The 14,757-nt window shown below is 35.0% G+C and overlaps 1 protein-coding gene across 1 annotated transcript in view; it reads right to left on the bottom strand.

Moving 5' to 3' along the window:
* Positions 1 to 2,953: 2,953 nt before the first annotated feature.
* The window catches only part of ALDH4A1 (aldehyde dehydrogenase 4 family member A1), a 77,488-nt gene continuing 65,684 nt past the window's right edge, over positions 2,954 to 14,757 (bottom strand). The window contains 5 exon segments of the mRNA XM_053690273.1: positions 2,954 to 6,905; positions 7,696 to 7,731; positions 7,734 to 7,813; positions 8,997 to 9,118; positions 10,486 to 10,638. Coding sequence (XP_053546248.1) covers positions 6,793 to 6,905; positions 7,696 to 7,731; positions 7,734 to 7,813; positions 8,997 to 9,118; positions 10,486 to 10,638 — 504 coding nt within the window. The 3' untranslated portion in view covers positions 2,954 to 6,792.

The following is a 14,757-nucleotide window of genomic DNA, read 5'->3' on the forward strand; positions in this document are numbered from 1 at the left end:
TGAGTTGTAGAATTTAATACCAATATAACATTTAATACCGTATGTTTGAACCAGGGAGAGTGCTAGGGTAAATATTAGTGCTGAATAAAGGGAGGACCCAGTAAATGAGTGAAATAGATCACTTTTATTGACAACTTATGCTAAACAAAGCAATAATTATACATTAGGCAATACTTAGCTTTAATTGTTAAAGGGACATGAAACCCATTTTTTTTTTTTCTTTCGTGGTTTAGAAAGAGCATGCAATTTTAAACAACTTTCTAATTTACTTCTACTAGCTAATTTGTTTTATTCTCTTGATATCCTTTGCTGAAAAGCATATCTAGATAGGCTTAGTAGCTGCTGATTGGTGGCTGCACATAGATGCCTTGTGTGATTGGCTCCCCCATGTGCATCACTATTTATTTAACACAGGATATCTAAAGAATGAAGCAAATTAGCTAATAGAAGTAAATTGGAATGTTCTTTAAAATTTTATTCTCTACCCGAATCATGAAAGAATTTTTTTTGGGTTTAGTGTCCCTTTAATGACTTGTTAAAGATGGCATATCCTGGCAGGGAAGAAAATAACAGACATCACACACAGGAGGAACTTCATCTCTTTGTAGAAGATGTTCAGCTTAGTCTCATCTCAACAGGAACAGTCCAGCTTCAACACTGTGATGATACTCAAAAGCAACAGTGAACCAAACTTTCTGTCTACATCTCTCTCTCCCTGCAAGGTGTCAGAGAGACAGTTGTGGCTCACCCGCAGTTCTTTGCCCCCCTTCCATAGAATCACAGAACCAACCTTTATTACAAGATTGTAAACAATATATTAACAAGCAGTGGCATAGCTAATTTCCTGCCAACTGTTTAAAAATTATTATATTAATTAGTCATAATAAAGTTAGTTTCTCATAGAGCTATGCAATGCTAAAATCCTATATTGTTTATGTTGTGGATGGAGCAGGAATGTAATCAAAGCCTTATTCCCAAGGCCTTAGCTGGCTTGCAATTATAAGTTTTCTCTTAAAGCAAAGTATATGAAGTGCTAATACATTTACTGTTTAATTATTTGTGCATAGAATCCCGAAAAGCTTCCAATCCCTTACACCAGGTGTCAGTAACCTTGGCACCCCAGATGTTTTGGAACTACATTTCCCATGATGCTCAGCTAGCCTAAAGAATGTCATGGGAAATGTAGTTCCAAAACATCTGGGGTGCCAAGGTTGCTGACCCCTGGCTTACACACCATATACATATGCAAAATTTAGCCCATCACACAACACAAAGATGCACAACATCTAGATAAAACAGTGGTTTACATCCATAATACCATAGCAACCACAATACTGCAATGAGGCAGCAGTTGTAATATGACCACAGCTGACCAGCAACCTATGGAAACATTTTATAGTGTGTGTTAATTTGCATATTTAGTGATGTCACAGGAATTAAACTACTATGACATGTTAAGTGGTTCCTCCCTCATTTTATATTCGGGTCTTCAATAAATACAGTATATTTCAAATCTATGTCTCCATATCTGAGAATGAGACAACCCATGAGCATCTGAAATAGAAATAAGGGATCTGCATTCTGAACATTCGTTATAAACCGGATGCCGAATATGGCGGCCGCCAGCAGCATTCTGAGCCGGTGTCTTTTTGTGAAAGTGCAACACATTAAAATCTGTACAAATCCAAATCTTAGTGTGTTGCACTTTAAAGGGAAGAGATCCGGCTCTGAAAATAGATTTTATGCTAACAATATTTTGGGTTTTCTTAATACTATCAAACTCAAAATTGTGGTTTCTTTGGCAATTTGAAATATATTGTAACTGAGGGGTGATTACATATTTAAAAATGTCATTTAATTTACTTTATGTTGATAAATGTACTAATTCTATCAATAGAAACTAGATATGGTTCATTAAAGGGACATCATACTCATATGCTAAATCACTTGAAACTGATGCAGCATAACTGTAAAAAGCTGACAGGAAAATATCACCTGAGCATCTCTATGTAAAAAAGGAAGATATTTTACCTCACAATCTCCTCAGCTCACCAGAGTAAGTGCTGTGTAAAAAGTTATCTTTCAGTTACTGCCCAGCAGCAGTTTTTTTTTTTTTTTTTTTTAAAAAGGAAGAAATGAACAGCAGCCAATCGGCATCAGCAGTGCTGAGGTCATAAACTCTTTTACTATGATCTCCTGAGATTTCATAGTAAATATTTTGAAAACACAAAATATTTCTTTCATGATTCCAATTTACTTCCTATTGTGAAATGTACTTTGTTCTTTTGGTATCCTTTGTTAAAAAAGCAGGTAGTTAGGCTAAGGAGCATGCGTTCATCTGCCGCACCATATGGCAGCAGTGTTGTAAGAACACTAGATGGCAGCAGTGCACACTACTTGACTAGGTGAGCTTTTTTATGCTCTATTTGATTAATAAAATACACATTTGTGTTTCATGTCCCTTTAACTTTTTCAAAAAAATTGTAGTTCTTTTGATGTGACAGAATGACAATTAGTATTAGTTATGATCACACAGGAAGAGATCTGCGCAATCTGATTTTTCATTTCTTAGCAGGATGTTTCATAACATGAGATAGAGAACAGACCTCAGGTAGTGTGTCATGATGAAAGAGTGCAACAGCATTACTGTGGTTATATTGTGATGAACAACATTTTCACCACAATGAAAATGTTAAAAAAACTGCCCAAAGAGGGCGTTTTTTTGTTGTTGTTTTTTTTTTACAAATTTCAAAGTCATGTCTATTTCCACTAGTCTTCCCCTGTATCATGTGACAGCCATCATGTGACTCAAAAAGTGTAAATAAAAAGACTCTGCACATTTTGTTAACGGAAGTAAATTTGAAAAGTTGTTTAAAAGTTGAGTGTCCCTTTAAATGTTACTTCACACTTCACTACGGACATCCCAAAAGGATAAAAAAAAACACACACACAGTTTTATTACATTTTTTTGTTATTAGAAGTTTTAAAAACATTTCCAGATTAAAAATTGAGTACAATGTGTTCTTATTTGAGAATTTATTTATATCACATCTGCATTAAATATTGCACAGAAGAGAAAATACTACAGTTAGTTTGTAGATCCTGGGCATCTGGTAGATCTGTATTAGGCAGTGCTTGGTGCACAGGAAGGTAACAGACTCTCATCTGATGACCTAAAGCCCTCCGCTCTGGTTATGCAAAACAATTTATGTTTCATTTTTCCCAATGCTGGCGAGTTTTCAATCATTATCAAGTCCATAGTTTGTCCTAAATCATATAGTCCATTCCAGTGTATTTATCAGCTGTGTGTCCCGTGTGTCACCAGAAGGGTGACAAAGGGGATTATGTAACAACAACAACACAAATCACATTCAGCTTGTAACACTTATAAATGTTACATTCTGAGCAATACAAGTATAAGCAAATCATACATCAGGATCATCTTATAAAAAACACTATGGTCTCTATGTACTAAGCAGCGTAAACTGCTTCGGAGCCCTTGCTGGGCAGGTTCGCAAATACGAGCCTGCTTCCTACAATTTAAGAAGCAGCTGTCATCAGATCACTTCTGAGTTTGTGGAGAGAAATCAATCAAACACTTTCTCTTGGGGTGATTGACAGGCCTTCTCTCACGCAAGGGGGAGATGTTACACACTCGCTTGAGTGTGTAATAATACATACGGGCAGCAGACGAACAGGGTCCGCTGCCCTCCACCACAAAGCGGTGCAGACAGGCTCGCAAGTTGAGAACCTTGTCCGCACGACAGTTTGTACATGTCGCCCTATTAACTAAGAATGTTTTTACTTAGGGTACATTTAAAATGCACATCCCTAAAGTGTGTAGCAGAATATATGCGAGAGCAGCAGATGAAATAAATCATTTTCCTATGTGATAAAACATGAGCAAGTGCAGATCACAAACTAAAAATCTACGATAAATCAAGTTAAACGGACATGAAACACAATCTTTTACTTTTAGGATACAGATAGAGAATACAATTTTAAACAACTTTCCAATTTACTTCTTATAGCAAATCTACTTCATTCTCTTGATATCTTTTGCTGGAGGAGCAGCAATGCACAACTGAGTGCTAGCTGAACACATCTAGTCAGCCAACCAAATGTGTGCAGGCACCAATCACCAGCTAGCTCCCACTTGTGTAGGATATGTGCACGTTATTATTCTACAATTGATACCAAAAGAACGAAGCACATTTGAAAATAGAAGTGAATTTAAAAGTGTCTTAAAATAACACTATCTGAATCGTGCAAATTTAATTTTGACTTTCCTATCCCTTTAAATAAAAACATTTAAATAGATGTTTTTTTTAACCCTTACTCTGCCGTTTCATGGCTAGGTCAGAAATGAGCTAATTGGATTTGAATTCAACCAATTTAGTCAATTTGGGGTCTGGTTTTAAATTCTGCCAGAATACGGTAATAGTCATATTTATTCTCTGAAATTAGATATATTTTTTCTGTACTGATAAATGTCATAATAATTAAATCTATAAACCCTGTATAAAAACATAAACACAACATTCAGCAATAATATATTAAATGAGTCTTCTCCCAAATAAAATACTATTAAAAAATAATAATATTTAAAGGGACATGAAACCCAATTTTTTTTTTCATGATTCAGATAGAGAATACAATTTTAAACAACATTCCAATACACTTCTATATTCTAATTTGCTTTATTCTTTAGATATCCCTTGTTGGAGAATAGCACTGTACATGGGTGAGCCAATAACACGAGGCATCTATGTGCAACCACCAATCAGCAGCTACTGAGCCTATCTAGATATGCTTTTCAGCAAAGGATATGAAGAGAATGAAGAAAATTAGATTAAAGAAGTAAATTGGGAAAGTTATTTAAAATTTCATGCTCTTTCTAAATCACAAAAGAAAAAATGTGGGTGTTCCTTTAAGCTGTTATATGCACTGATATTAAAGCAATGGCACTGGCCAGTAATGATGTTTAGGAGTACTGCAGTATTAGCTTTAATTTAATCTGCTTTCACTTAGCAGAACACAGATGTGTAAAAATATTTGTTTTGCAAGAAATAATGTTTTCCTAAGCACTATATATATTTTATCATGTCCTGTTAATTCTTTATGTCTCAATCAGTCTTAAAATCTTGCACTGTGTTTATATTGAATTGGTCTAACTCACTTCATTTATTTTCATAGCACAAACAGAACAGGAAATCAATGTCTAAATATGTCAACGCTTTTCGGGTTTACACAAAGCTATGATAAAAGGGAATTAAAAGGACACTAAAGTCAAAATTAAACTTTCATGATTCAGAGACAGCAGCAACTTTCTAATTTACTCCTATTATCAAATTGTTTTGTCCTCTTGGTATCTTTATTTGAAAAGCAGGAATGTAAGCTTAAGAGCCAGCCCATTTTTAGTTGAGCACATGGGTTGCACTTGATTACTGGTGGCTAAATGTAGCCACCAATCAGCAAGGGCTAGCCCGGGTGCTGAATCAAAAATGGGCAGGCTCCTTAGCTTAAATTCCTACTTTTTCAAATAAAGATACCAAGAGAATAAAGAAAAATTGATGAAAGTTGCTTAAAATTGCTGATCTATCTGAATTGTGAAGAAAGAAAAAAAATGGGTTTACTATCCCACGCTCCCTAGAAAGGCTAAAAAGCTAAATGATTAACCTGCAAATCAGATAGCTGGGTTAGGCAATTTGCAGCGATTCAAAAAATATATATTTGTTATGCATTTCGCTCTCTAGGAAGTGTGGGAGAAAGCACAATTATTTTTTACACAGAATCAGAGGTCCCTTTAATATTTTTAACAAAATGACCCTTTTTAACAAATACATTTTTGCAGACAGAGTCAATAGAACATTATTTTCACATTAGCCAGATCAACACAATGTTTCACTATTTTCTATATGTTAGAATTTGTCTCAACAGTGAATACATCATTTAATAAATGCTAAATAATTTGTATCTAAACGACCGTTTGGGCACTTCGAACAATGTTAATTCACAATTACATATCTGATGCAGATTTTTGGATGTACTCATTAAAATTACATTTTTATTTATTATTCCTTTGCTTGTTCTGTAACAATTCCTGCAAAATCACCCCAAGGTTTAGAAACTAAAAACCCAGTCAACAGAAGGATTCTGTAAGTTTCATTTTATAAAGTTAAAAGAATTACAAAGAATTTTAAATCAAAATGAATACAAAGAACATAATACGGCCAGTTTGGTCACAACTCACTGTGTTTCTGATAATAACAACGTTATTGCCCTGTTAATCGTTTTTATGGTCATTTGAAGCTCAGTTTGACCTTATTAGACGCTGGGTCTTCTGTACGTGACCTATTTAAAAATAACTCTTGTCTATTGAAATACCGGATATTGCTTAGACTTAAACAGTGTTAGCTTAATTTAATTATTATTATAAGGTTGGGTTTTGCCGCATCTCGTATCTTTTGTTCCATTAAATGAAACTGCTTCACTCCACAAATCAAATCACCTGTCGGTAAATAATACATTTCAGTATTTTTTTTTTTTTTACATAAAAATAAAGTTATTTCATTTAAAATATATTATATTAAAACAACAATTTTAAAAAGACAGTATTCTAAAATTCTTTTTTCTAGTTCTTAAAAAAAGGGACGTTTTTGAGTTAAAGCCATGCTGCAGAACCATTTAGGGGTGTACACAGAGCGCCCCAATACAGACCTGCTTCTTATTCGTACCCCCTGTCCACTCTGATCTGGCTTTCCCTTCTTCCCCGGCCTTTTTGGGGCCCTCTCAATGCATATATGGGTATTTCCATTCATTCAGGGGAACATGCGTTTCTTTAATGACTTGAGATGAAGTCCACCGCAGAATGTAGTGTGGACCTCCAGGCTTGTCATTCGTACCTATATAACACAAAACAATAGATCAAAAAGATTTATTCATTTTACATGAACCAGATGAGGATAGATAGAGCACCATACGGCAGCAGTTTTGCAAGAATTCTTGTAAAAAATGTTATACATTGTGAAAACACTGCTGCCATCTACTGTTGAAAAGTATTCTTGCAAACCATTTCTATATAGTTCTCCAACTAAGTGCACACTACCTACCTAGGTATGCTCTTCAGCAAAGAATAACAAGAGAATGAAACCCAATTTGATATAGAAATTAATTGTAAACTTCTTAAAATTGTATAGTCTATTAAATAATGAAAAATGTTGGGTTTTCATGACCCTTTAAAGGGACACTGAACCCAAATTTTTTTCTTTCGTGATTCAGATAGAGCATGCAATTTTAAGCAACTTTATAATTTACTCCTATTATTCAATTTTTCTTCGTTCACTTGCTATCTTTAGTTGAAAAAGAAGGCATCCAAGCTTCTTTTTTGGTTGAGAACTCTGGACACAACACTTTTTTTATTGGTAGATGAATTTATCCACCAATCAGCAAGAATAACACAGGTTATTCACCAAAAATGGGCCGGCATCTAAACTTACATTCTTGCAATTTCAAATAAAGATACCAAGAGAATGAAGAAAATTTGATAATAGGAGTAAATTAGAAATGTGCTTAAAATTGCATGCTCTATCTGAATCATGAAAGAAAAAATGTTGGGTTCAGTGTCCCTTTTAAGGCCAAATCTAAACATAAATTGTAGCAAATTGTCTTTAATAATATCTCACTGCAGTTTACCAGAAGCTCTTGCTCCTCCAAAAGGCTGTGAGCCACAACGGCACCGGTGGATTTATCGTTAATATAGAAATTTCCAGCCGCGTTCCTCAGAACCTGTGTTACTTCACTGACAATGCTCCTAAAAGGAAAAAAAAACAAATACAGGAATGTATCAGAGTATGAAGCATCACTGCACGTCCTCGCTATAGAGCTAGTCACGTGATCACGCGAACTCGTCATTACCGTAAATAACAAACAGGGAACAGACAGTGGCCTCTGAATATCATTTATTCAGTAACCATGGACGCCTCCTGCTTTCTGTTTCAGGGTGGCAATAAAAGATCACAGGAGGATTTTATTGGACAGTGTGATGGCAGAGATGGGAAGTTCTAATACATCAGGGGGCAAAGTGCTTTAGTGATAAGCAGAATACTACCGTTATATTGCATCAGTAATCGCACCATCCCTGCTTAGTGCAAAGGAAACCATGTATTGGAATTATAGGTAGATGTGGTCAAATGTTCTTTACAAACGAGCAATCCACAGTATCAATTGTAAAACCCTCCAATCATCATTGGGTTCCTGCTCTGTTGTTAAAACTCTTGCAGCTCTTGAGTGGAGCTTTACTCATGTGTTTTAGCCAATTTGCAGGGTCACTAATTAAAATGACATGCTCAAGCAAATAAGGCCATGAATTGTTGCGTTGAATATCAATTTAACCATAGGGGTGTACCATAGGACACACAATTATTTTAGAGATTATATCCAAATTCAGGCACACACTATTACAAAGTTTTAAATTAAAGGGATTTGTGAGTCAGACGAAACATACAATTGTAAAAAAGTTAACAAATGTACTTCTATTATTAAATTTGCTTAGTTCCCATGATATTCTTTGTTGAAAGAGATAAGTAGGTGTCTGGAGTAATACATGGCAGGAAATTGTGCTGCCATATAGTGCTCTAGAAATGGGCAGGCTCCTAAGCTTACATCCCTGCTTTTCACCAAGGATACCAAGAGAACAAAGAAAAGAGCGATAATTTAAGTAAATTAGAAAGTCATTTAAAATTGCTTGTGCTCTATATGAATCATGAGAGAAAAGAAAATGGGTCTCATATCCCTTTAAGGGCGACGAATCTATTAAGTTAGAACATTTTAAAGTACCAATATTCAAAATATTTATGATATAAACATAGAAACAAGTGATGATCATACATTATACATTCTTCATGGCTATGATTCACTGCACAGCAATGGGCTGAATCTCTCTCTCTTCATATGGGCATATGTTTATATAAAGTTAAAAGCAAAATAAATCGTACTTATCCTGGGCGAACACTGCCCCTGTGAGGCCATAAGGAGAAGTGGAATCTATCAGGTGCAGAACGTCTTTGTATTTATTTTCTGGATACACATAAATGGCTAGAACAGGCCCAAAAATCTCCTGCACAACAAAGCACATTGCACAGTGTAAAAAAGTATATGTATAAAAATAAACAATAACAATTTCCAGCTGAAAGGCAGACAGAATTTATTTCCATCATATCTACATTCAAAGTTTGAAAATTATATTGTAACCCTTCTAGGAATAGATACAGGAATGAAGTAATTGTTTTGTTTAATTGGATATTACATTTTAATGGGATATTACAACTAATTAAATATATATATATATATATATATATATATATATATATATATATATATATATATATATATATATATATATATATAAAAACATGGAGGTGGGCGGCACTCTTATCACCCCATGCCACTGACTTCACACCCAGCTCTTTATATTTGCTTTTAAAGAGACCATATAAAACATTCTTCTCTTTAATGTATACATAATAATCCTTTTTTCCTGCTGTAGTGTTTTTTTTTTCACCTATACTGAACATAAGCAGTATTCTCTAAAGAAAACCTATATACACAAGACAAAAAAGTTGAAATCAGCCTCCAAGTTGGCGGGTGGGGGGTGAGGGATAGATACTGAACTATTCATTTTCAATTGCTCTCTATAAGTATTGGTCTTTGTTCATAAGCAAAGATAAGATAAGGAGGTCTGTGTGTATATAGAGAAAGATAAACTAATTAGGTCTGATCTTTCTGTAGACTCAGCCTATCTAAATGGGTATGTTCTGAAGAACATTACGTTGTGTTTTCCCTACACAAAATCAAATATTTCAAATAAAAAAATAAACCAAAAGGGAACATTTTCTCATACATTTAAAGGTTCATGGGAAACACATTAAGGAAAAACAAATTTAGCGTAGTGTCACTTTGTTGCTTCAATATAAGCTAGTACAACATTTTCTGTGTGTTTGATTTTTATATGTATTTCTGCATGTTCTGTGTAAACAGAAAAAAAAAAAAAATTCCAAATAAGCTTCTGTGAGGTTAAAGGGATATTGTAGTCATATTTTAATGTTTAATGTAAACGAGATTTAAATGTTTTTTTTTATAAAAATAATCTCCTGAATAAACCAATAATTATTTTGTCAGGCTTCAAGTGAAGTGTCCCTCTCATCCAATAAAACTGTGGCAGCCGTCCTAATTAGCCCGTAAGCAGCATTAGCAGGATCTACACGACTGATACTGCTATATTATGTCCAATATAAAGTGAAAGCATTTTTGTTGTGTACACCGTCCCTTTTAAATATAACAGAGGATTTTTTGGAAGCAAACATAGCTGGTATGATGACCACAGACTTAGTTGATAAATGCATAGTATTAGCTACTTGATGTCACATTGTGTCCCCTCTATAATGATACAGTTCCAGATATAGTGACACAGTGATCAGTAGTTACCTCTGTCATAATCTTTTCCTTTGGATCTTTACTCTCAATTATAGTTGGTTCTACAAAATATCCAGTTTTGTCATTACATTCGCCTCCTGCCAGAATACTGAGGCTTGGGGAGGTCTGTGCATGTTTGATCCAACTCTGTATCCGCCTGAAAGACTAATAAAGATAGAAATTTGTCAATTAAAAAGCCAAAAAGTCTAGCTCGCAGGGACAGTAACTCATGGGTTAAAAATAAATAAATAAATCTTCCAGAAATACTTTGTAATGCAACAGAACCAGTGTTACTCATTACAGGGAAATTAAAAACCGATATAAATTCTAGACATAATGATGTATTCAATGAAAAGATTGTCCAGAGAATAATATGCGAATGTATTTTTAAAAATTCATTAGCTGATATTTATAAATCCCTTATTGCATTGAACAAGAAAGTTGGTGTAGAATATTTAGCAGTATTAGGCTTAAAGGAACATGAAACCCAAAATTTTTCTTTTGTGATTTAGATAGAGCATGCAATTTTAAACAACTTTCCAATTTACTTTGATTATCTACTTTGCTTCATTCTCTTGGTATCCTTTGTTGAAAAAGCAGCAATGCACTACTGGGAGTTAGCTAAACACATTGGGTGAGCCAATAACACAAGGCCTATATGTGCAACCACTAACCAGCAGCTTCTGAGCCTACCTAGGAGAGCTTACCTAGGTATGCTTTTTAAAAGAGGATATCAAGAGAAGGAAACCAATTAGATAATCGAAGTAAAATGGAAAGTTGTTTAAAATCAAATGCTCTATCTGAATTATAAAAGAAAAAAATTGGGTTGCATGTCCCTTTAAGAAGTCTGGAGTCTGCAGTTCCAATTCTCTCTGGATTAGGACAACCAACATTGTTCAGGGTTAATTTACAAGATAAAGGGGACAAAATAAATAATTTAAGAATGTTGCAATTGTTTTTTACTACACAGTATTTTAATCAGGATACTCCTTATTTACAAGTTAGTGCTGTCATTCAATTAAATAAATATAATATAAAACTCTACACAACATTACAGCATGTGAAAACATTTTTAAATGTAACTAATTTGAATAAAGAAATTTCTCATGTTGCACCAGTGAGCAGGATATGTTTGTCATTACATTTCAGTTGCAGTTTTCTAAGCTTAAAGGGACACTGAACCCAATTTTTTTCTTTCGTGATTCAGATAGAGCATGCCATTTTAAGCAACTTTCTAATTTACTTCTATTATCAATTTTTCTTCGTTCTCTTGGTATCTTTATTTGAAAAAGAAGGCATCTAAGCTAAGGAGCCAGCCATTTTTTGTTTCAGACCCTGGACAGCACTTGTTTATTGGTGGTTGGATTTATCCACCAATCAGCAAGAACCACCCAGGTTGTTCATCAAAAATGGGCGGCATCTAAACTTACATTCTTGCTTTTCAAATAAAGATACCAAGAGAATGGAGAACATTTGATAATAGGAGTAAATTAGAAAGTTGCTTAAAATTGCATGCTGTATCTGAATCACAAAAGAAAGAATGTGGGTTCAGTGTCCCTTTTATTAACCCTTTGGTCACACAATCCATTGCAGTTGGCCCTGGTAAATATTTTATAAATATTCAACAGTATTTTTACTTTTAAACAGCTATGTGCATAAGTTTCCGTTCTGTACATTTTAAAATCAAGACTACTGATTTGTACGACTTTATATTAGATATATATTAATTAGGCCACATGTATTAAAGCGCAACTTGAGAACTTGTCTGCATGGCTTTGCAGCATACGGGCATTTAACCCCTTAAAAGCTGAGCCATTTCTGTACTCAGCTGTTTTCTAGTGGGAAACCTACACATTAAATATTGTTTTGGTTTGGTTTTTTTATCAGATACAGCCGATTTAAGCTTCACCGTTATTTGACATGAGAACTCTACAACAAAATGTGTGTAAAATAATGTATAAAAGCTATAGTCAAAAGAAGGAGGAGTTATCTTCATTTAAATAAGGGCCTTTGGGTATAGTTATTTAACTTTGATGTGCAATGAGAATTTACACAAATAGACATTTATTCCCGCCAGGTGATCACCAATACCACAGTAATCACCCGGCTATTAAAACTTTTTGTAGGGGCTTTATTTTAATGAAGGGCTCTTGGACATGTAAGTGTATTTACGTGTTTTTTGTTTTTATTTTATTTAATTATACTTTTACTTTATACCCTTAAGACACACTGGGGGGTGTCTATGGTTTAAGGGTCATCAACCTTGGCTCTCCAGAGGTTTTGAAACTACATTTCCAATGATCATCAGCCAGCTTCAAGTGCATGTGCATCATGGGAAATGTAGTTCCAAAACCTCTGGGAGCCAAGTTTGAGGGGTTTGAATACTCTCCTCCCCCATCCAGCTCCCTTAAGTTCCTTCGAATAGCCACCTGGTATTCTTTGGTAGGTGCGGGGCACTATTAGCTCCAAAAGTGCCCTCATGCAGTTGACAACTCATGGTCACCATCTGCACTTAAAACATTGCACAGATGGCAACCACATGCCATCCTCACATAAAGGGATTAAACAGACAGTAAAGTCAAATTAAACTTTCACGATTCAAATAGAGCATGCAATTTTACACAAACTTTCTAATTTACTTTTATTATCTCATTTGCTTCGCTGAGTATCCTTTGTTGAAGAGTAAACCTAGGTAGGCTCAGGAGAAGTAATGCACTACTAGGAGCTTGCTGATGATTGGAATCTAGGTGTGTTCAGCTAGCTCCCAGTACTGCATTGCAGCTTCAATGCTCTGTCTGAATCATGAAAGTTTAATATTGACTTTAGAGAAAGGAAATAGAAGTGAAAATGAAACCTGAATTGTATAGAGCATGAAAAAAAGAAAACAACTTTCCAATTTATGATCTAATTTTCCTCTTGGTCTCCTTTGCGGAAATGTAGTTCCTTTCCATGAGAGCATACAGAGGTAGGGTCAGGTGCGTGCATGTGTCTCAATTACTATATGGCAGCAATGATTGCAACTATGTTTCTAACAATGTTATACATACAGTTAAGACACATGCACACTCGTGAGCCTACCCCTGTATGCTCTTATGGAAAGGAGCGTAATTTCAACAAACACCCCCAGAGAAAAAGGTAAATTTGATAATATAAGTACATGGATTTTTTTTGTATTACCATTTGCTTAATTAAAACAATAATAGTTTAATTTTGTCTTCTATGTTCCTCTAACATGTGAATGCTGTTTTCCTTTAATACAATTATGTGGGTATTAACATGTGACTGTAAAGTTCACGTATTACACCGGAATGTTAACATCTGAGATTCAGTGATAGAATCTGTGACAAACCAGTCAAGCCCTTGTATTATTGTAAATGTTTAAATAGCAGAAAAATCCAAAATGATGTCCACTTTATTTGCCTGTAATGGATTCTGCCTAGAATGAACAATGGGTTGTAAACACCAAGAAAAGGTGAGGCACCGTTGGTGTATTGTCTATGGGGGGTAAGGCAGGCATACACCCTTATCTCTCGCCAACCCTCAGAAATGTCCTGTTGCCAAGAGGAGCCTGTCTCTAAGGAGAGGATTTGGCAACAAGGGTGTTTGAGATTGTGCTAGTAATGACTCCCTGGGGTGCTCGTCTCACACAGTAGTATGGGGCTTTGCTATTGGGTCTAAAAGCAGCAAGTCCCTTTAATCAGCTGTGTCTTATGTATGGAGTCAAAGATGAGGAAACAGAGTCTTGGGATTGTTCTGCAAAAGTACCCTGATGTAGCTCCTCCTACTACGCCAGCAGCTAATCCGTTCTCCCAGATATGGACAATTTATTTCTGAAATTTGTTTTACTCCCTTTTATTTTATACCTGTAACTGTAATTGTGTTCCCTGTAATGTTACTTTTCCAATTAAACTCACATTTAAAAAACTCTCCTTGGCTGGTTGATTGTGAACTCAAGTGATTAGAGAGACTGAATATTATATATTATTTTATCTAATTAACATTGATTAAATTTCCCAATAAGCTTAGAGGAATATGGCTGCACCTCACCAACGAGGCCCAAAGAAGGCTGAAACGATCGTCTGGGGTTGCCATGTTCTTTGTTCAAAGGACAATTGACTGGTATTTCATTGTTGAACTGCCCTTGCTAGGCAGAATCAGACTGATATACTTCAGGAAAGTTCTCCTCTGTTAAAAGCATTATTGGGCTAAAATTGCTCCCAGGTGGTAAATCGCTGTAGAACAAGCTACTGAGCTATTTGTTCCTGGTAGAGCGCTTCTCTTTCT

This window comes from Bombina bombina, chromosome 8 (assembly GCF_027579735.1).
Source record: "Bombina bombina isolate aBomBom1 chromosome 8, aBomBom1.pri, whole genome shotgun sequence".
In the NCBI taxonomy this organism is placed as follows: Eukaryota; Metazoa; Chordata; class Amphibia; order Anura; family Bombinatoridae; genus Bombina; species Bombina bombina.